The 20662-nt window shown below is 48.9% G+C and overlaps 2 protein-coding genes across 2 annotated transcripts; both read right to left on the bottom strand.

Annotated features, from left to right (window-relative positions):
- Nucleotides 1–499: 499 nt before the first annotated feature.
- Clec4g (C-type lectin domain family 4 member G) lies at nt 500–3836 on the bottom strand. The gene is made up of 9 exons (XM_048340871.1): nt 3782–3836; nt 3431–3541; nt 2834–2887; nt 2615–2677; nt 1989–2093; nt 1540–1629; nt 1210–1358; nt 985–1100; nt 500–638 (listed from the first exon to the last, which is right to left on the bottom strand). The coding sequence occupies exons 1-9, from the start codon at nt 3834–3836 to the stop codon at nt 500–502; spliced, it is 882 nt and encodes a 293-aa protein (XP_048196828.1).
- An 8948-nt stretch (nt 3837–12784) lies between these two features.
- On the bottom strand, nt 12785–20317 carry LOC125347666 (CD209 antigen-like protein 2). The gene is given in 10 exon segments (XM_048340648.1): nt 12785–12817; nt 12916–13056; nt 13601–13636; nt 13638–13656; nt 14362–14431; nt 14434–14470; nt 14632–14668; nt 15624–15774; nt 16590–16679; nt 20314–20317. Coding segments are annotated over 10 exon segments (618 nt in total).
- Nucleotides 20318–20662: the final 345 nt, after the last annotated feature.

Below are 20662 nucleotides of genomic sequence, written 5' to 3'. Positions count from 1 at the left end.
TTGGAATTGGTGGAAGTTAGGTTAAGTAGGAATTTAGGGAAGGTTTTGAGTTGGAGCAACGATTGCTAATGCAGGAGTCAGGACTTGACAGGGCTTAGTTGGGCTCAGTGGTTTTCCACGGGGATTGAAAAAAGATCTTTGAAAGTGAATCTGTGGCTCAAGTGGTAGAACACTAGCTTTGCGTGAAAAAGGTTACGGAGGGCACCCAGGCCCTGAGTTCAAGCCCCAGGTTGACATCCATGTGCACACGTGTGCACACACACATATACACAGATCTTTGGTAGTGAGTTCCAGGAGTGTGCAAGCCAACCAAATCTGCCAAATACATGAGTCTATCCGTGGCAGTGGGCATGGTTTTGGCAAGGATTGTGGTGCTACATGGTGGGCGTGGCTCTGGACAGAGGGTGAGTCCCAGCACAATGGGCAGGATGCTGGGTAGTGGGTGTGGCTCTGGGCAGCGAAGCAGCTCTGGGTGGTGGCTCTGGGACCCTGGGCAGGGTCAGCAGTTGACTCTCTTCTTGCAGATCCACCCATCCTTCTCGCTGTCACATGGTGCATCGTTCCACAGCCCTGAGTGCAGCATCATGACACAGTCCTCGCGACTTTGAGAGTCGTTGGGCTCTCCTGTGTTCCAGTAGCTGTGATAATTGTGGGGGAGGGGAGGGGAGTGAGAGGAAGAAGGCATGGTGGTGAGGGAGGGCATGTTATTGCTGGGTATGGACCAAGAGATCCTGCCTCCCTCCTTTCCTCCCTCCCTCCCTCTCTCCCTTCCTCCCTTCTTTCCCAGAGTCTAGCCTTTTCATTGCTTGGGTCTGTCCTAGACACTTGAGCTTGGACCTCTATGTATCTTTCTAAGACTTGTTTCCTGGGGTCTACCCTTCATACCCCTAAACATCTAGCCTGAGCTAGGAGGTCCCTGAGTTACACTCAAAAGTGGATGCGCTGGGGACTAATCTGCCCCCCTCCCTATGTCTCTCTACCCACCTGAAGGTGAGTGAGACTCCATCCAACCACTTATAGCCCTGAATCTTGCCCCGGTGGCGCACGGCCCTGAGGCCCAGCCAGTATCCCTGGCCACGAGTGTGCTTATTCAGGAAGTCCTGGAAAGGCACAAAGATCTGAGCTGGCAAGGATCCACTGACACCGCCTCCCACCCAGGCCACTCTTTTCTGCCACCCCTCCTTTGCCACACTCCTCTTCTGCACACACCTGTTCTTCCAAGTCCCTGATGGTCACCAGGTGTGCTCCCTGGCTTGCACAGTGGCTTTGGGCCACCTCCCATGCAGCCTTTGGCTCTGAGAAATAGTAACAAGAACCCTGGAAAGGTAGCCATGACGAGGGGCACTGATTGCAGGAGCCTGTGGGCGAGGAAGATGAACAGCTGGATTGTTCCCCAAGAAGGGACAGAGAGGGCACTGGATCTCAGGATGCAGGGTGTAGAGCCATAGTAACCAGGCTGTGGATTGGTGGGCAGAAGACCTCCTTGCCCTCCACCTCCTCCCCAAATCTCCACTTGCCCCTCTTCCCTCCCTCGCTCACAGTTCTGGAGTTTGGCAGCCTCCAGTGCCCGGAACAGCTCGGTGCGGATGTCCTCGCGGTCCCTGCCTGCTTTAGCCAAGCCCTGGGCCACTGCAGGATCAAAGAAATCCAGGTGTGTGTGTGTGTGTGTGTGTGTGTGTGTGTGTGTGTGTGTGTGTGTTTTGTTTTGTTTTTAAAATTTTTTTTGCTTAGGATCAAAGTCAAGACCCATGTCTGTGAGCATTTCACAGTGGGTGTCAGGGTCAATAATGGCATGGGGACAAGGAGACTGACGGTGGGTGAGACTCCATCCATCCACTTGTGGCCCTGCCTTGGGGTTAGGAGTTGTAGTTAAGGTCAGAGGCAAGAGATGAGGGTCAGGATAAAGGTAAGTACAAATCAGGGTGTGAGGGGCTTGGGGTTCAAAAAGGTTGGGTGGGAGTGTGGTCACAGTCACAGCTGGCTCTCACCGAGCTCCTGTAGTTCATTCACATTGCCCACTAGACTTAACATCTTCGCGTGCAACACTCGGAGCTTAGAGAGGGCAGTGTGCAGCTCCACCTGAGTCCATGAGCCTAGGAAGGGCACAGTGGGTTTGCGGGGATGGGGCTAGACTTCTGAGACAGCCCACCGGAGTCCCCACCAGACTTTTCTAATCAGCCTGTCCTGAGGGCTACCCTTTCACTTCACCAGCCTCCATCAGGCAAGCCCCTGTGAGGTTTCTGGGGTTTGAACTCAGGGCAGAATCTCTACCGCTAAACTGTGACTCCTTCCAGTTGAGCCAAGCCCTTAAGACACACTCCCTACTACCTAGCCACACTCTTAACATAGAGAGCCATGCTCCCACCACTTAGGACCCACCACTTAAGCCCCGCCCTACCAATGAGCCACACCCCCACAAGTTGAGCCATACATCCCAGGAATTGAGCCATGCCCTCACTACCTAAGCCACACCCCCATCCATTGAGCCAAGCCCTCATCCCTTGAGCTACACCCATCACTTGAGCAACACCCCTATCACTTGAGCTACACCCACAGTAGCTGAACCACGCCCCCACCACTTGAGCCGCGCCCCCAGCAGCCAACGCCCTCTCACAGCAGTTCTTGCAGGTTCCGACTTCCTCCTTCAAGGCACCCAGCATCACACCCTGCTCTGAGGCTGGAACAAACAGCACCCTGACTGTCAAGTCACCTGGGGCGACTCAGGGAACACCTTACCCCCACTTCTGCCCTGTCTCAGAATCCCAGGTCCCCCATCCCCACTCCTATCCCCCTCCCCCCCCTCAGGACCCAGGTGACACCACACTGCACACACCGTTCATCCTCAGCAGGTCCTGGTGGCCGAGCAGCACCGTGTGTTCTGTGGAGGCTACAGAGAGAGGCTGCTAAGGGCACAGCCAGGGGACCTGGGGACACCACCTCACCCAGGGGGTGTGAGGGTCAGTGTGCAGCACACACAATGTATGTGACAAACACCAGGATATGCACCCATACAGGAGCACACTCGTGTGCACACAAACCTGGTACTTGCTGTACTCACACTCACTCACCCTCACATCCAGATCTGGGCACTATGGAGGGGGCAAGTTTACAGGCCCCCCAAGAGGGAAGAGACACAACTTGTCCTCATTCTGAAGTCACTGACACCGGGCACCTGTGGCTTACACCTGTCAGCCACTCAGGAAGCTGAGATCTAAGGACCCAGGTTCAAAGCTAGCCCAAGCAGGAAAGTTCATGAGACTCTCTTCAGTGAAGCACACACACAAAAAAACTCAAGTGGAGCTGTGGCTCAGGCAGTAGCGTGCCAAACCTGGAGCAACAAAAGCTCAGGGACAGCACCCAGACCCTGAGGTCAAGCCCTAGTACACAACAACAACAACAACAACAACAACAACAAACAGAAGTCACTCACCCTTTGACATCAGGACACTCAGGATGAAGGCCCACAGGACTGTGGCCATCAGGAGAGCCAAGGCCAGGAAGAAAAGTCTTTGTCTGAAGTTTTCCCAGCATCCCCAGCGCCCTAGTAGAACATAGACCATCTCCAGGCTCCTCCAGGACTGAGGTTCAGAGAAGTTAAGCAACTCACTCATCTCACAGCCCTTTACTGGTGCTTAGTTTGAGTCTTCTGGCTGTGCTATTTTTCCTGCACCAATATCCTGGGTCTTCCTGCATCTTCCCTTCCCCTCCCTCATCAAAACCAAGACACTAGGAAAGAGGGACTGAAGGGGGGGGGTTAATGAAACAATCTTATTGATTGTACCTCTGGGGACCTCCTTGGGCCCACTGCACCACTTACTATATCTGATAGTGTCCATGATGTTTCAATTGCCTGGCTTTGGGTAGGAATAAATGTAGCTCCTGGCTGCACCCCAGCCACTACCTCCTTCCCCTTCCTTCCCATTTCCTCTTTCAATTCCTGAGGACAGGAACTCTTTCATTGGTCAATCCTAGTGGACTGGACTGGGCTATGACTGGATGGCTGAGTGGAGTTGTAAATAGGATATGGTTTCTAGAAACAGTTATCTGTTTTCTCCTCCTCAGTGAGACAGGGGAGTAATGGCAGGGCCCCCTCCAAGGGACACCATGATAAAACAATGAGGTCATGTATGTCAAACTTTGCACTGTCTCAGACTCATTTTTTAAAAAAAACAACAACAACAACAACAACACAAAATGAACTGGGTGCAGACACCTGTAGTCCCAGGAACTGAGAAGTTTGAGCCAGGAGTTCAGAGGTAGGTTGAGCCCAGGAGTTGAGGGTCAGCTTGGGCAATACAGCAAGACTGGATGTCAAAAACTAAAAATAAAAGAAGGTGTGGGAGGTGTGACTCAGGTGATAGAGCACCAGACAATGAGCCAAATTGTCAGATATTGAGTTTGAGTTCCCATCTCAGACAAAAAGAAAACAACAACAACAACCAGGAAATACAACATCAGAAAAACAAACAAACCCTAAAACCTAAACTTTCATCCATTCTGCCAAAAAGTATTGAACACCTATCATATGCCAGAAATTACTCGAGATTTAGAGCAAATCAATGAGCAAAATAAATTTACTTTGTAGCTGGGTGCTGGTGGTTCACATCGGTAATCCTATTCAGGAGACTGAGATCTGAGGATCATGGTTCAAAGCCAACCCAGGCAGAAAAGTCCATGATTCTAATCTCCAATTAACCACTAGAAAACCAGAAGTGGTGCTGTGGCTCAAAGTGGTAGAGTGCTAGCTTTGAGCAAAAGAGCTCAGGAATAATACCAAGGCCATGAGTTCAAGCCCCACAACTGACATAAACAAACAAATAAATAAACAGATAAGTAAATGATAAAAATTACTTTGTAGATTTTGCATTATGAGGATTAAACTTCAGCTTGGTAACTGAGTAATCTACAACTTAAGCCAAGTCCCAGGCCTTTTGCTTTTAGTTTTTTCTTTTTCTTTTTTGCCAGTCCAGTGGCTTGAACTCAGGGCCTGGGCACTGTCCCTGAGCTTCTTTTGCTTAAGGCTAGCACTCTACCACTTGAGCCACAGCGCCACTTCTGGCTTTTTCTGTTTATGTGGTACTGAGGAATCAAACCCAGGACTTCACACATGTCAGGAAAGCACTCTACCGCTAAGCTACATTCCCAATCCCTTTTGTTTTTGTTTTTAAATAATTTCTTGTGCTTTTTGCTCAGGATGGCCTTCTATTGAAGAAGAATATATATATTTTTTGATGGTCCTGGGGCTTGAACTCAGGGCCTGGGTGCTGTCCCTGCGCTTCTTTGCTCAAGGCTATACCACTTGAGCCACAGCTCCACTTCTGGCTTTTTTGGTAGTTAATTGAAGATAAGAATCTCACAGACTTTCTTGCCTGAGCCAGCTTTGAACCGTGATTGCCTCTTGAGTAGCTAGGATTACAGGCATGAGCCACTGGCACCCAGCTTGAATGGATGGATATCCTTCTACCTCCGGCTTCCAACTATAGGTATGAACTACCACACCAGGAATTTTCCTGGTGATAGTAGGCCTTGACCTCAGAGGCTCACACTTACTCAGCTTGCTTGCTCACAACTGGTAATCTTTGAGCCATGCATCCAGCCCTACTTTTTTAAAAAAATTTATTTATTAATTGAACACAATTTTTTTTGACAAGGTGTTGTGCAAAAAGGGTACAGTTACATAGTAGGGCAGTGTGTACATTTCTTGTGATATCTTACACCCTGTTTTTCTTTCCCTTCTCTAGGTCAGGTAGACATATATACAATATACAATGTATCAAGAACATATACAGTAGTCACGTGGCCACGCCCAAGAAAGTTCACCTAGGGCTTTAAATTTAATGTCGACATTAGACAATATGTCGACAGTAGTCTTATATGAACGTACATACACAGGTTTTGAGCTATTGTATTCCACTGAGAGGTCAATTTTTGACCTTTATATGTTGAGTAGTTGTTTGGTTTTAGTTACATACTGTTGGGTCGCTGCCCCAATCCTGTGGGAAATACCATTTGACAAGCAGTTTTTGGTTTCATGTCTAGACCTGGTCTCTACTGTCTCTCCGGCTCCCTTTCTTAGCAGTCATATATCAGGGAGATCATGCCCCTTTGTTTTCTGTGTTCTAGGCTTGTCTTGCTCAACATTATTTGTTCAAGTTCTGACCATTTCCCTGCAAATAACAATATTTCACCATTCCTAATCGCTATGTAGTATTCCATTGTGTATAGGTACCATATTTTTTGGATCCATTCATCTGTGGAGGGGCATCTGGGTTGCTTCCATATTTTGGCTATTGTGAATTGTGCAGCGATAAACATGGAAGTACAAATGTCTTTTTTATATCTTGGGACTTGCTGTTTAGGATAGATGCCTAGGAGTGGTATGGCTGGGTCATAGGGTAGGTCTATATTGAGCTTTTTGAGAAACCTCCATACTGTTCTCCAAAGTGGTTGTACTAATTTGCACTCCCACCAACAATGGAGAAGGGTTCCTCTTTCCCCGCACCCCCTCCAGCATTTGTTGTTGCTTGAGTTCAGAGTATAGGCCATTCTAACTGGGGTGAGGTGGTATCTCAGGGTTGCCAGCCCTACTTTTTGCTGGTGATTTTAGAGACAGAGTCTCATACTTTTCTGCATTTTTCTGACCTCAGACTACATCCCATTGAGTCTCAGCCTCTTGAGTAGCTAGTATTGTAGGTGTGAACCAGAACCACCTGCTTATGGCTTGAGGTGGGTTTTTTGGTGGGGTTTTTTTTTTTTTTTTTGGTTGTGGGGCTTGAACTCAGAGCCTGCTTACTGTCCATGAGCTCTTTGGCTCAAGGCTAGTGTTCTACCACTTTGAACCACAGTGCCACTTCCAGCTTTCTGGTGATTCATTGGAGAGTCTCATGGAATTTCCTGCCCAGCCTGGCGTCGAACCATGATCCTCAGATCTCAGCCTCCTGAGTAGCTAGGATTACAGGTGTGAGGCACCAGTGCCTGGCTTGTTTTTGAGATAAGGTCTTGCTGACTTTTACTCAAACAGGTCTTGAATCTTGATCTTCCCATCTCTACCTCCTGAGTAGCTGAGATTATAGACATGTACTACCATGCCTGGCCCAGTAAAATACATGAATTTATTCCTCTGTGGTGCTAACATTTTTAAGGAAATTGATCAGAGGAGACAGATCCTTACATATCAAAGATATAATTTAAAAAGCAAGTTATTTGTGTTTGTGCCTGTATTGGTGCTTGAACTCAGGCCCTCACAATCTCACTTGTTTTTTTCACTCAAAGCTGGTGTTCTACCATGTGAGCCACAGCTCCACTTCTTGCTTTTTTGGTGATTAATTAAAGAGTCTCACAGACTTTCCTGCCAAGCTGGCTTTGAATTGTGATCTTTAGATCTCAGCCTCCTGAGTAGCTGAGATTATAGGTGTGAGCCACCAGTGCCTGGCTGGTCCCACTTTGTTAAGGTTCTCAATTCAGCTTGACTTGTAATTCATCTTTAGAGCTTCAAGTTTTTTTTCTTCAGTATTTCTATCTCTTTATAATATGCTTTCATATTCTTCATTGTCTTTCTTATTACGTGTAGCAATTTATTTGTTATTCTCTTGAAATGTATCCAAGCGCTCATTTTGTGTCCTCTTTAATCAACTATTCACCATGATTTTAATTCTCACTTTTAACAGACATAAAAGTTCAATTGGTGAAGAAAATATAAACATTAGGCACACACTTTCCATATGTCTGGTCAAAATTTAGGTTGTATTCATCTAGCCATAGTGACATACTCATTGACATCCAAAACCCTATTCTTAGCCAGTTGCCAATGGCTCACACCTGTAATCCTAGCTACTTAGGAGGTTAAGGTCTTAGGACAATGGTTCAATGCCAGCCTGGGCAGCAAAGTCTGTGAGACTCTTATCTCCAATTAATCACCAAAAAATCAGAAGTGGCGCTATGGCTCAAAGTGGTAGAGCATTAGCCTTGAGCAGAGAGTTCAGAGAGTGCCAGGCCCACGATTGACAAAAAAACAAAACCAGAAACCTGTGCTTTTTGTCAGTTCACAATAGGCATGGCTCTTTCCCTCATGGGATACTAATAGCTTATTTTCAATCTTTACCATTCTACCTCAGATCTTATTTTTAATCATATTCCTTTGGCTCCCAGAATGTAACATCTAATTTTCAGGGGAAGAGGGGACATATAAAGCAATTATACACTCAACTTTCTAAGTGCATCATCATACAAGCATTTGACTATTCTAGTGGCTGACTCTCTCTCACTTCATTTCCTCCTTGGTCCTCTTATGCATCCCCATAAGACTCTTATCGCTAGTTAGCCACCAAAAAGCAGGAAGTGAAGCTGTGGCTCAAGTGGTAGAGTGCTAGCCTTGAGCAAAAAGCTCAGGGATAGCTCTTAAGCCCTGGATTCAAGCCCCAGGACAGGCACAAAAAAGGTTAGAGCAATTCCAATTTGAAGGCATAACATCATGGTGTGAGCAACCAGTAAAAATGAATTAGAACATGCAGACAACAATAAATTAAAAATAATAAGTACGATTAGAACATAGAAGAGCCACACTAAAAGACCAAACATATGGATAATGGGCATAGAAGAAGAGGTGTGAGCTGAACCAGCAGAAAAACTATATACAATAAAATAAGTAACAGAAAATTCTCCCAACTCTTAAGAAAGAGGTAGACCTACAGATACAGCAGGCTCTTAGAGTACCAAAAAGACAAGAACAGAAAGACCACAATTCGAAGTCAGTCTAGGAAAGACTTATCTCCAATTAACCAGCACAAAAAGCTGAATGTGGAGCTGTGGTTTAAGTGATAGAGTACTAGCCATGAGTAAAAAAGCTAAGGATCTGGGCATTGGTAGCTCATGCTTGTCATCCTAGCTACTTAGGAGGCTGAGATCTGAAGATTGTGGTTTGAAGCCAGCCCAGGCAGGAAAATACATGAGATTCTTATTTCCACCTGAAAAGCCAAACATGGAGCTGTGGCTCAAGTCATAGAGTACTAGGCCCTAAGTGCAAGCCCAGGACTGGCATACACACACTGACAGAAAAAAGGAGGACATGTGGCAGGGGAGGGGGAGGACAGGGCATCCCTAAGCAAAGACAAAGGGAAGGGAAGTGGGTATCTGTTTTCTATACCTAGAGCTAAAGTTGCCTTGAGGAAGCATGGTAGACTGTCCAACTTAGCCAGCAAACCAAAAGACTGCCCACCCCTTTCCCTTGTCCAGAACTTTCCATGTGGCTAGTGGAAGTGGGAGGATCCAGGTTTAAGGCTGGTCACAAACCACTGACCTCCCTCCCTGCCTAACACAGCTAAGGGAAACCTATTTCTTGGAGCCATGATGAGTAGAGAATGTTTTTTAAAAACTATGATCAGGCTGGGTGCCAGTGGCTCATGTCTGTAATCCTAGCTACTCAGGAAGCTGAGATCTAAGGGATCACATTTTTTTGTTTGTTTGGGTTTTTTTTTCTTTGTTTCTCCAGTCCTGGGGCTTGAACTCAGGGCCTGGGCACTGCCCCTGAGTTTCTTTTGCTCAAGGCTAACACTCTACCATGTGAGCCACAGCACCACTTCCGACTTTTTCTACTTACGTGGTACTGAGAAACTGAACCAAGGGCTTCATGCATGCTAGGCACGTGTTCTACCACTAAGCCACATCCCCAGCCTGAGTACTGCAGTTTGAAGCCAGCACAGGCAGGAAAATTCATGAGACTCTTATTTCCAATAGACTACTCAAAAAATCCAGAAGTAGCACTGTGTCTTAAGTGGTAGAGTGCTAGCTTTGAGCAAAATAAGTTTAGGGTCAGGGCAAAGGCCCAAAATTCAAGCCCTATGACTGGCAAAAAGAAACCAAAAAAATCCCAACCCCTTCCCCACCCCCCCAAACCTGAAGTGGTGCTGTGGCTCAAAGTGATAGAGCCATTAGCTTTGAGTAAAAAGAGCTCAAGGACAGCACCCAGGCCCTGAATTCAAGCCCTATGACTGACCAGGGCTGGGATTGTGGGGGGAGGGGGAACAGGGGAAAGAATCAGAGGCTTAGGAGGGCCAGAAAACCCAGTTCAATGAACAGGGCAAGCTACTCTTTGGGTGTTGTAATTGGTTTCAGCTTTGACTTTCTCTTTTTTTGTGCCAGTCCTGGGGCTTGAACTCAGGGCCTGGACACTGTCCCTGATCTTTGGTACTCAAGGCTAGTATTCTGTCACTTGAGACACAGCTCTACTCCCGACTTATTGGGTGGTTAACTGGTGGTAAAAGTCTTCAGGGTTTTCCTGCCTGGGATGACTTCAAACCATGATCCTCAACTCTTAGCCTCCTGAGTAGCTGGGATTTTAGGCATGAGCCACCAGTGTCCAGCTCAGCTTTGACTTTTCTTATGAAAAAAAAAAAAAACTAAGAAAAACAACCCAGCATGCAAAAGATAAGACCAAAAGAGAGGAAAAGGAAATCTGCCTGCCTTTCCTTCTGCTTTATAGAGTTTTGACATCGTGACATATTTCAGATCTTCTTTAAAGAAAATACATCCTAACAAACAGTAGTGTCCCCACCCCTCTATCTGTGGCTTGATTTTTCTATTTCCTTCCCTCCCCCTCTGTCCAAACTTCCCTTCCAAAGAGGTTTATGATGCAAAAAGTAATATACATTTGTGTGTATGTGTGTGTATAGATAGATACACATGCGTGTGTATACATGTGTACTCACAGACAATGCATTAGATCGCTTTGCACATTTGGAAGTTTTCTAATCATATCCCAAGGGCTGATGTCCTTCCTGGTCTTATTTTGGTTTCCTTCACCTGATAGCTAAGAGATCTAGCTAGCTAACACTCATTTCTCACTAAAAACAAAACAAGAAAACAAAAAAAAATGATAAGCAGGAGATTTACATGCTTAGACACAAAGACGCCAGGAAAGCTTTTTTTTTTTTTTTTTTTTTTTTTTTGGCCAGTCCTGGGCCTTGGACTCAGGGCCTGAGCACTGTCCCTGGCTTCTTCCCGCTCAAGGCTAGCACTCTGCCACTTGAGCCACAGCGCCGCTTCTGGCCGTTTTCTGTATATGTGGTGCTGGGGAATCGAACCTAGGGCCTTGTGTATCCGAGGCAGGCACTCTTGCCACTAGGCTATATCCCCAGCCCAGGAAAGCTTTTTTTGATAAGCAATCACTTCCAGGGATGTCTTACTTAGAAATGAAATAGGCAAAGTCTTTCTTTGGTAAAATGAAGAGCCAAGCGCTGGTGCCTTGTACCTATAAGTCCTAGCTACTCAGGAGGCTGCGGTCTGAGGATTACGGTTCAAAGCCAGCCTAGGCAGAAAAGTCCATGAGACTCTTTTTTTTTTTTTCCCCTGCCAGTCCTGGGGCTTGGGCTCAAGGCCTGAGCACTGTCCCTGGCTTCTTTTTGCTCAAGGCCAGCACTCTACCACTTGAGCCACAGTGCCACTGCTGGCCATTTTCTATATATGTGGTGCTGGGGAATCGAACCCAGGGCTTCATGTATACGAGGCAAGCACTCTTGCCACTAGGCCATATTCCCAGCCCCCATGAGACTCTTATCTCCAATTAACCACTAGAAAATAAGAAGTGGAGCTGTAGCTCAAAGTGGTACAGCACCAGCCTTGAGCAAAAAAAAAAAATTAAGGGACAGAACCCAAGCCGGCCTGAGTTCAAGCCCCAGTACACACACACACACACACACACACACACACACACACACACACACACACTCACCTTGCTTATACTTATTGATTCATTCTAAAGGCTACAGCTCAGACAGACAAATGTAAGTGATGCATCATACAGCAAGTGAGAGAGTAAGGAGGTTGCATGTGGTGCCCCTGGCTTGTCTAGATGGGCTACCTTCTGGCACCCTATGCATTCATCACCCTCTGAACCCTAACTCCTAACGGGGCTGTTCTTTTGGGAGTTGTTGTTGGCAGAACAATTTTTAAAGTATAATTTTGCTGTTATGATTAAGGAGTTACATAGAGAGTAGTTATAATTCCACAGGTCCAGGTAAGGTAATGAGTACAATTTTTCTTGGACAGTGTCACCCCTTCCTTCACTTCCCCTAGGTTTCCCACAAGCTTCACAGTTCATTTTCCAGGTAGTGTCTGAATACAATGACTGCATTTGTTCACTTTTCTTCCATTTCTGCTCCCTCCTCCCCATGTCAGAATATTTTTGACTTTGTCTCTCTCTTTCTCTCTCTTTCTTTTGTCTGTCATGGGGCTTGAACTCAGGGCCTGAGTGCTGTCCCTGTGTTCTTTCACTTAAGGCTAACATTCTACCACTGTAAGCCAGAGTGTCACTTCAGGTTTTCTGGTGGTTCATTGGAGATAGGAGTCTTATGAGCTTTCCTGCCGGAGCTTTGCACCATGATCCCAGATCTCAGCCTCCTGAGTAGCTAGGATTGCAGACCTGAGCTACCAGTGCCTGGCTCCAATAGTTACTGACTGGGAATCTATTACTTGGTACTTGTAGCTTTGGGGATGCACTAGGAACAATCAGAAAAGGTCCCGTGGCACAGGTGTATGAGGAGGTGGATGGAAGTTAACTGGGTGGAAGGAAGGACTAGATTTAGTTTGATGCCACATGGGCTGGGTTGGTACTTCCACATGAAATGCAAACCCTTTGGCCCCAGCAAAGAGAATGGAGCTGGTTTCATGGAACACACCCAGCACATGCATGTATCCTACACCTGCCACTTCCATTAACCTGCAAAGATGCCCTACCACAACCACTAGGCCAAGAGGAACCTGGAACCTGGAAAACAGAGGAGAAAAGAGCTCAGTGGTCCAGCTCCAAAGGGGCCCAGGAGTCCTACAGAGAAGAGTCCAGAACAATGAGTTTAGAGTCCAGAAGATCTCAACACAAACAGCTCGGGATAAAGAATAGGCATCAAGTATAGATGTTTCTACCACCAGCAGGCAGGGTGGAAGGATGGAGCTGCAAGGGATTGTGGGATTGTGGGGCAGGAAGTTGCAGGTTTTTTTGCAGATCCAGAAGTTGTTGGCCTTACAGTTGTCATCATTCCACCCACTGCCGTCAAACTCCACACATGCCAGGGTCCTTCGCTCCCAGCGCTCTCCTGGCCAGAGGGAGAGGCAGGGAGCGTACCCCACCGGGCGAGCCAAGGTAGAGTTGTGAACCGCCCGCACCCAGCCCCCCTTCGGCGGAAGGACACTCAGACCATCCAGGGGGATGTCACACATTCTCCGCTTTATTAAGGGGGGAACCACATTTATAAAGGCCAGATGGTGGCAGGAAAGGGAGGGGTGTAGCGTACCTAGCTAGGGGCTATGAGTGCCGGCCTGGGGCTGTCCCTCAAGAGTGGAGGGCGGAGGGACCTCCCTAAGGACGGCCTACATCTATATCACGCCCCACAGGACCGCCTCCGGGTTCACCACCGGCGGCCATCTTGGCTACACGTGGTCCCAAGGCTGGGAGGCGAGGCTGGTGAGAGCCGCCTTTCCGGTTCCAGACCTGAAATGCAGGTGGGGCTAACAGCCACGCTGCTCCAGGGTTGGGAAAATAGGCGGGGCGAGCTAGAACCGCTTCTTAATGGTGCAAGGCATCTAGGTGGGCGTGCTCCCTCTCCCCCCAGTCTTCTTCCCCTAGGTTGTTGGGCTCCTGAGGGCGGGTTCCAGTACTTGATGAAGCTGCAGACAGCAAGACCCTTAGATGGAGCGTGTGTGTGTGTGTGTGCACACTCATGCATGCATGCACATCCTGGTACTGGGGCTTAAGTCAGGTCCTGAGCACTGTCCCTGAGTTTTCGTGCTCAAGGATGGCGCTCTACCCCTTGAGCCACAGTTCCACTTCCAACTTCTTTTTCTGGCTAATTGGAGATGAAGAGTCTCATGGATTTTCCTCCCCATGGCTGACTTTGATTTAGGATCCTTTGATTTCAACCTCCTGAACAGCTAGGGTGATAGGTGTGAACCATTGGTGCCCAGCTAACATGTCACCTTGGGGAGATTACCTATTAATATGCTACATTTCAGATCCTTCCCCCAGCTCCTCCTGCAGCTTTGATGATGACAATCTAGGTGCCTGCCATCCCGTCTTCACCTGGGCATAGAGATATTGCTTTTTTTTTTTTTTTTTTTTTTGCTAGTCCTGGGGCTTGAACTCAGGGCCTAAGCACTGTCCCTGAGCTCTTTTTGTTCAAGGTCAGTGCTCTACCACTTTGAGCGACAGCACCACTGTGGTGGAGGGCAAGGGCTTCCTTTTTTCTCTCTGTAAATGTCACAGACTGTCAAAGGTGCCTGGGGGTTGGAATGGGGGACCCTACCTCCAAACATAGCTCAAGTCAGAGTACTGGAATCCCACCCAACTCTGTCAGACATTCGCACAAGACTTACGCATGCAACAGGGGTGAGCCATCCACCCAGTGCCACATGGCTTCCTTGTTCAGGTCTGACATCCCCATCCTGTGTGTCCTTTATTCTTGGAAATCAGTTGCAAAAAATTCTGGGAAGGGAGAGAGTGTGCTACCATTCAGTAGTCTGACCTTCATAGTGTTGGAAAACATAAATCTTCATAAGTGTTCTGGAGGTCTGAATCCCCTCTCTTCTTTCTCTATCCCATGTGTAGATGTGTCCTAACTTGTACCTGGAACATGTATCACATACCAACACCAACACCAACAACACGGTAGGAATAAACTGCCTATGCACACACAGGTTTTCTGATCCTTGGGTTTAGTGGGGATTCAACATGGCCTCAACTGTCACTGATGTGCAGCTCTACATTGAATGAAACTCCCCTTGGTAGCTTGGCCTCAGCCAGGCTGGCAATATCAAAATTTATATCAGGGTAATTGGTAAAAGGTATGTGTTACTTTTCTTTCTTTTGTGCTTGTACTGGAGCTTGAACTCTGGACCTGGGTGCTGACACTGAGCTGCTTTTGCTCAAGGCTAGTGCTCTACCATATGAGCCACAGCTCCACTTCTGCCTTTTCCTGAGTACTTTATTGGAGATTAGAGTCTCATGGACTTGCCTGCCCAGGCTGGCTTCGAACTGTGATGCTCAAACCTTAGCCTCCTGAGTAGCTAGGATGACAGGAGTGAGCCACCAGTGCCTGGCTCACAACATTTTTTCCCCCCTCAGAGAGCAAGTTGTTAAAATTGGCCAGCAAAGCAATGGAATTTTTTTTTTTGGTGCAAGTCGTAGGACTTGAAATTAGGGCCTGGGTGCTGTCCCTGAGCTTTTTCACTCAATTCGAGTGCTCTACCACAAGAGCCACAGTGCCACTTCTGGCTTCCTGCTGGTTCATTGAAGATAAGCGTCTCATGGACTTTTCTGTCTCAGCTGGCAGATCTCAGCCTGCTGAGTAGTTAGGATGACAGATGTGAGCCCCCGATGCTCAGCTGGCAATCACCACCCCCCCTCCCGACACACACACTTAAAAAGAAAAGATTTCTCCCAGAGCATTCATTCATATTAAAACATGAGTGTGTTCCCCCTGAAACACACTTGGGACTTTTCTCCCCCATTCACTTCTTCTTCTCTTTCTAGTTGCAGTAGGCCTCAGCCTTTCATCTAGAATGCCATATCTGAACAACCAGACAGTGTGACCTGATGCAGGGCTCCAAAGGAGGATGGAGTCCCCCACCAGGTTTACCTATTCCTGTGACTTTTGATGACAACCAGCTGGGCCCCCATTTCCTGGCAGGCAATGACAGAATTGGCCCAGTTTCGGGTGGACTTGGAGAAGAAGTAACAGTTTCCTTGGAAGGATGTCCACTCCCAGGGGCAGGGCCGGCACAAGTGGTCTGGGGGAGGAAGGGTGGACTCCTGCATGGACAGCCTTGTTCTATCTCTGCCCTCTCTTGATGCCATTCCCCTCTCCACATCCTGACCCTCCTGTTAGCTAGGGAGAATCTCAGAGTCTGGGCCCAAGATTGTGACAAGTAAGGTCTTGCAAATCCAGAGTGGAAGGCAGAAGATCAGTTGTGCACCTACTACATGTGTGAGCCCTGGGCATACTACCTGTTATGAAGTGTTTCTACTTGCAGATGAGGGAAATTGAACCTCAACAAGGATGGGGGGGGCGGTTATGTAAGGGAAGAGAGACCTTCTCAAACCTTGAAGTTCCACTAGCACCCCAAGTGTCTGGTTGCTCATCTTCTGGTAGATCGCCTCTTGCTTGGACTGTCCTTCATTGCTGCAGACCTTGAAGACTGTGTACCACCACCACCACCACAAAGACAAAAGCAAACAACAACAAAACCCCCCACTGTGTTCATAAAGCACCTACTGTGTGTTAGCACGCACACACACACACACACACACACACACTCATCGTTTCTGAGTTGGTTTTGCGTGATCACATTTGAGGATAAAGAAATCTGGACTCCAAACTAGGCTGAAACCACAGGGTATGGATGGTCCCCTTCCCTTCCACCCTCCCTCCCTCCTCAGCTCTTCCCTCCCTCTCTTGCTCCTCCCGCTTCCCTCCCCCTTCTTTCCTCTCTCCTCATCCCCAGAAGCCTCTAGAAGCCTCTGATGGATTTGATCACAGCTCCAGGTCCACCTCCCTCTTGGCCCTGCCAGGCCACACATCCCCACCCCTCAGTCCTCTCCTTACTGTGGACAAGAATGGCCAGCAGGAGCCCAAAGAAGAAGAGGAAGAAGAGGAGCTTCAGCACAAGAGGGGTGTGGCCGCGACCCAGATACCCTGTGGGACACAGAAAGCCAGGGACTGTCTTATCCCTGCCAGGGACAGCATTCTTCCCCCCAGCCAGGAGCCTGTGGCTCACGACTGTCATCCTAGCTACTCAGGAGGCTGAGCTCTGAGGACCATGGTTCAAAGCCAGTCCAGGCAGGAAAGATCGTGAGACTTTTGTTGTTGTTGTTGGGTTTTGTTTTTTTGCCAGTCCTGGGCCTTGGACTCAGGGCCTGAGCACTGTCCCTGGCTTCCCTTTGCTCAAGGCTAGCACTCTGCCACTTGAGCCACAACGCCACTTCTGGCCATTTTCTATATATGTGGTGCTGGGGAATCGAACCCAGGGCTTCGTGAATACAAGTCAAGCACTCTTGCCACTAGGCCATATTCCCAGCCCCAAGACCATGAGACTTTTCATCTTCAATTAACCACTCAAAAACTGGAAGTGGAGCTGTGGCTCAAGTGGTAGAGCACCAGTCTTGGGCACAGAAAGCTCAGGGACAGCATCTAGGCCCTGAGTTCAAGCCCTAATACTAGCGCCTCTCTCTCTCTTTCTTTCTCTCTCTCTCATACACACACACACACACACACACACACACACACACACACACACCCCAAAACAAAAATCACCTCAGGAAGCAAGATCTCAACTTTTGCTCTTCTAACACTCAAAGGTCCAGTATTTGAGCACTCAGTTCCAAGCACCCAGATTTCCAGAGATCAGATTGTCACCCTCCCCCAAGAGTAAGTATCTGCCAAGGAGCTGCCCGCTTGTGCTCAGGCAGAGGTGTTCAAGGAATATCAGGCACCACTGGTGATCAGCTTCTCCTCATCTGAATGTGGAAAGTATCAATCAGGGCAAGACTCACATATGAGCTGTTCCTCCAGTCCCTTCACCCCACACCCAAGTCCCAGGCTAGCCTCACTCAGGAGGCCTAGCTGAGGCTCCTTCATTGTGTTGGAGTCATGGGAGGTCGCTGCTGTCCCTTGGTGCCCCGGGCTGCTGAAAATCACAGCCTTTATTCCCAACTCCCTGAATCTCTTCTCACTGAGGAAGAGAAAGAAGAAAGTTGGTATCAGAACCAGAAGAGGCTGGGAGGTGGGGGCAGGCAAAGCTTGGACCCACCTCTGTAGGGGTCTTAAGGTCCTGGTGTTCCAGAGACAGATGAGCAGGTGCGGCCTCTTCAGCAGAGAGAAGAGGTGAGAGTCCAGTAGCCATGCCCCACCCCCATCTTCCAATGTTCCCAGAAACACCTCTTCTGAACCCAGGCTTCCATCTTGATTTGCCATTTTTCTGAATTCTAGAAATTTCTGCTGACTTGAGAGTGGGGATGGATTCAGAATCGCTCATATTTATTTCACACTTAGGATGATCAGAAACCTTTTCTCTGCGATTTTAAATTAAAAATTGTGTGTGTGCTGGTACTTGGGCTTGAACACAGGGCCCGCATGCTCTCTTTGAGCTTTTGTGCTCAAGGCTAGTGGCTCTACACTTGAGTCACAGCTCCATTTCTGACTTTTTGGTGATTATTGGAGATAAGAATCTCACAGAATTTCCTGCCTGGGCTGGCTTTGAACTGTGGTCCTCAGATTACAGGTGTGAGCCACCAGCACTCTGACTAATGGTGTTTTGATTTTCATTTCCCTGATGGCTAAGTCTGTTCTTCCTTCCTTCTTTCCCTCCCTCCCTCCCTCCCTCCCTCCCTCCCTCCCTCCCTCCCTCCCTCCCTCCCTCCCTCCCTCCCTCCCTCCCTCCCTCCTCCTCCTCCTCCTCCTCCTCCTCCTCCTCCTCCTCCTCCTCCTCCTTCTTCTTTTTTGCCAGTCCTAGGACTTGGACTTGGCCTGGGCACTCTCTCTAGGCTCCTTTTGCTCAAGACTAGCACCCTACCACAGAGCCATAATACTACTTCTAGCTTTTTTGTGTGTGATTAATTGGAGAGAAGAGACTCATGGACTTTCTGCCCCAGCTGGCTTTGAACCGAAATCCTCAGATCTCAGAGTAGCTAGGATTACAGATGAGAGCCACTGGTGCTTGACTTTGTCATATGTTGGGATCTGGACGATCCCTTTCTCCCCCCACGGGGAGAATGGTAACCACAAACTCTATGAAAGAGCACTCAGCCTGGCCCTCCGCCAGCGGAAGGCCAAAGGCGTGCTCACATGGGCAAGCGCTAAGTTGAGGAAGGGTTGCTGAAGCCTCCCCTCCCCCCAGTCCCCTCACATGTTACCAAGGGCGGAGGCGAAAAGGAAGGCATCAGGGACACGCTGCGGTGGTGGGAAGCGTCTCAAAGACTTTAATATGGAAGGGCACTTATATAGAAGTAATGGCGGGAAAGAAAGGGGGCTGGCCAAAGGGCCAGTCATAGGCTAGGGATCACATTCATCAAGTGACCTCACGAAACTTCCCTTTGTGGGCGGGACAACCCCATCAGTCATACCTTTCTTTATGGATTGATTGGCTATTTTTAATTCCCTTCCATCTCATCTTTCATTTTTTTTTGTTTTGTTTTGCCAGTCCTGGGCTTGAACTCAGGGCCTGAGCACTGTCCCTGGCTTCTTTTTGCTCAAGGCTAGCACTCTACCACATGAGTCACAGCGCCACTTCTGCCTGTTTTCTATATATGTGGTGCTGAGGAATCAAACCCAGGGCTTCATGTATACGAGGCAAGCACTCTTGCCACTAGGCCACATTCCCAGCCCTCCATATCATCTTTCATGTAAAGGATTCATAGTTAGAGTACATAGAAAATTCCTAAAACTGATGAGGAGGAAAATAAGATACTGAGTTTAAAATGGCCAACTAGAACCTGACAACAGCAAATCATATCACTCGAGTATATAAAGTGGGCTAAGGATGTCTGCTAAGTAGATTTACAAATGGTCAGTGAGCACATGCAGAGCTGCTTGTCATGGTGAATCATTAGAAAATATGAATGAAGGGGACCCGGTGCCAGCAAACCAACTGCTGAAAAGTCACACCAGGAGCGCAGAGTCCAGACGGCAGGAGCTCCACAGACCCCAGAACTGAGTGCAGACCGACAGAGACACCGGAGCTGTGGGACCGAACAGCTGGGATCAGACGTAAGCAGCAGGGGAACTGGGCGGTGCAGACGGGGAGAGCCAGGGCCACCACCACCAAACGACCGATCACGGTACCCCAGCACCACAGCCCCGAAAAGCCCACAGTGGTGCAGGACACTCACACAATCCAGGACCAGTAAGTTCCCCATTACCCTTACCCCCCCTCCCCCATGGGAGACCAGCTCTAGCAGAGACCCAAAACCTACAAAGAAGCTAGAGCTCCCTCCCTCCCCCTCCCTACCCCGAGGGAACAAAGGAGTCAGTCACAAATCAGGTGGCAAAAGGTCCCTACAGACTCTGGCAGGACACAGGAGCTAGAAGGGGCGGAGCAGCGCCAAGGCAGCAGAGGAGCCTGAGCCAGGATGCACCGGCCCCGCCCCCTCCCTAACAGGGACCCGGAGACTGGTGGGCATTGGAAGCCCCACCTGAGGCGCCTGGTCCTCACGGATTTTTTTAACAGCAGTCACAGGCTCACTGGGCTGGAACACACGCCCCCCTCGCAGCTGAGACACAGAGTCTGTGGGCACCCACCCGGGCCTGGACACTTGGCCCAGCTGGGGCTTACCCATACCGGCCCCCCACAGCAAACTCGCGAGAAGGCACAAGCACCCTCCAACAGCTCGGGGCAGCACAACCCCAGAGGAAGCACTAGAGTGGGCAAGCACGCCCCCCCCCCCGGAGGGCCAGCGTGGGCCAGCGTGCTAGCCCTCCAGCAAGAGGACCTCCTGCCCAAACCTCTGCAGGAGCTTCGCACAAGTGGGCAGGGCCCCAGGCAGCAGTGCCCGCTCTGGTAGGCGCACTCTGCACAGGTGGGCAGGGCCCCCCTGCAGCAGCGCCCGCTCTACTAGGCGCATCTTGCACAGGTGGGTGGGCTGCCCCTCAACAACATCGGCCCCGGAGCAACCCACACAGGT

The sequence above is a fragment of the Perognathus longimembris genome, chromosome 3 (genome assembly GCF_023159225.1).
Source record: "Perognathus longimembris pacificus isolate PPM17 chromosome 3, ASM2315922v1, whole genome shotgun sequence".
Classification (NCBI taxonomy): Eukaryota; Metazoa; Chordata; class Mammalia; order Rodentia; family Heteromyidae; genus Perognathus; species Perognathus longimembris.
The sequence above is the reverse complement of the archived record's forward strand: the minus strand, read 5'-3'. Positions and strand labels throughout refer to the sequence as shown.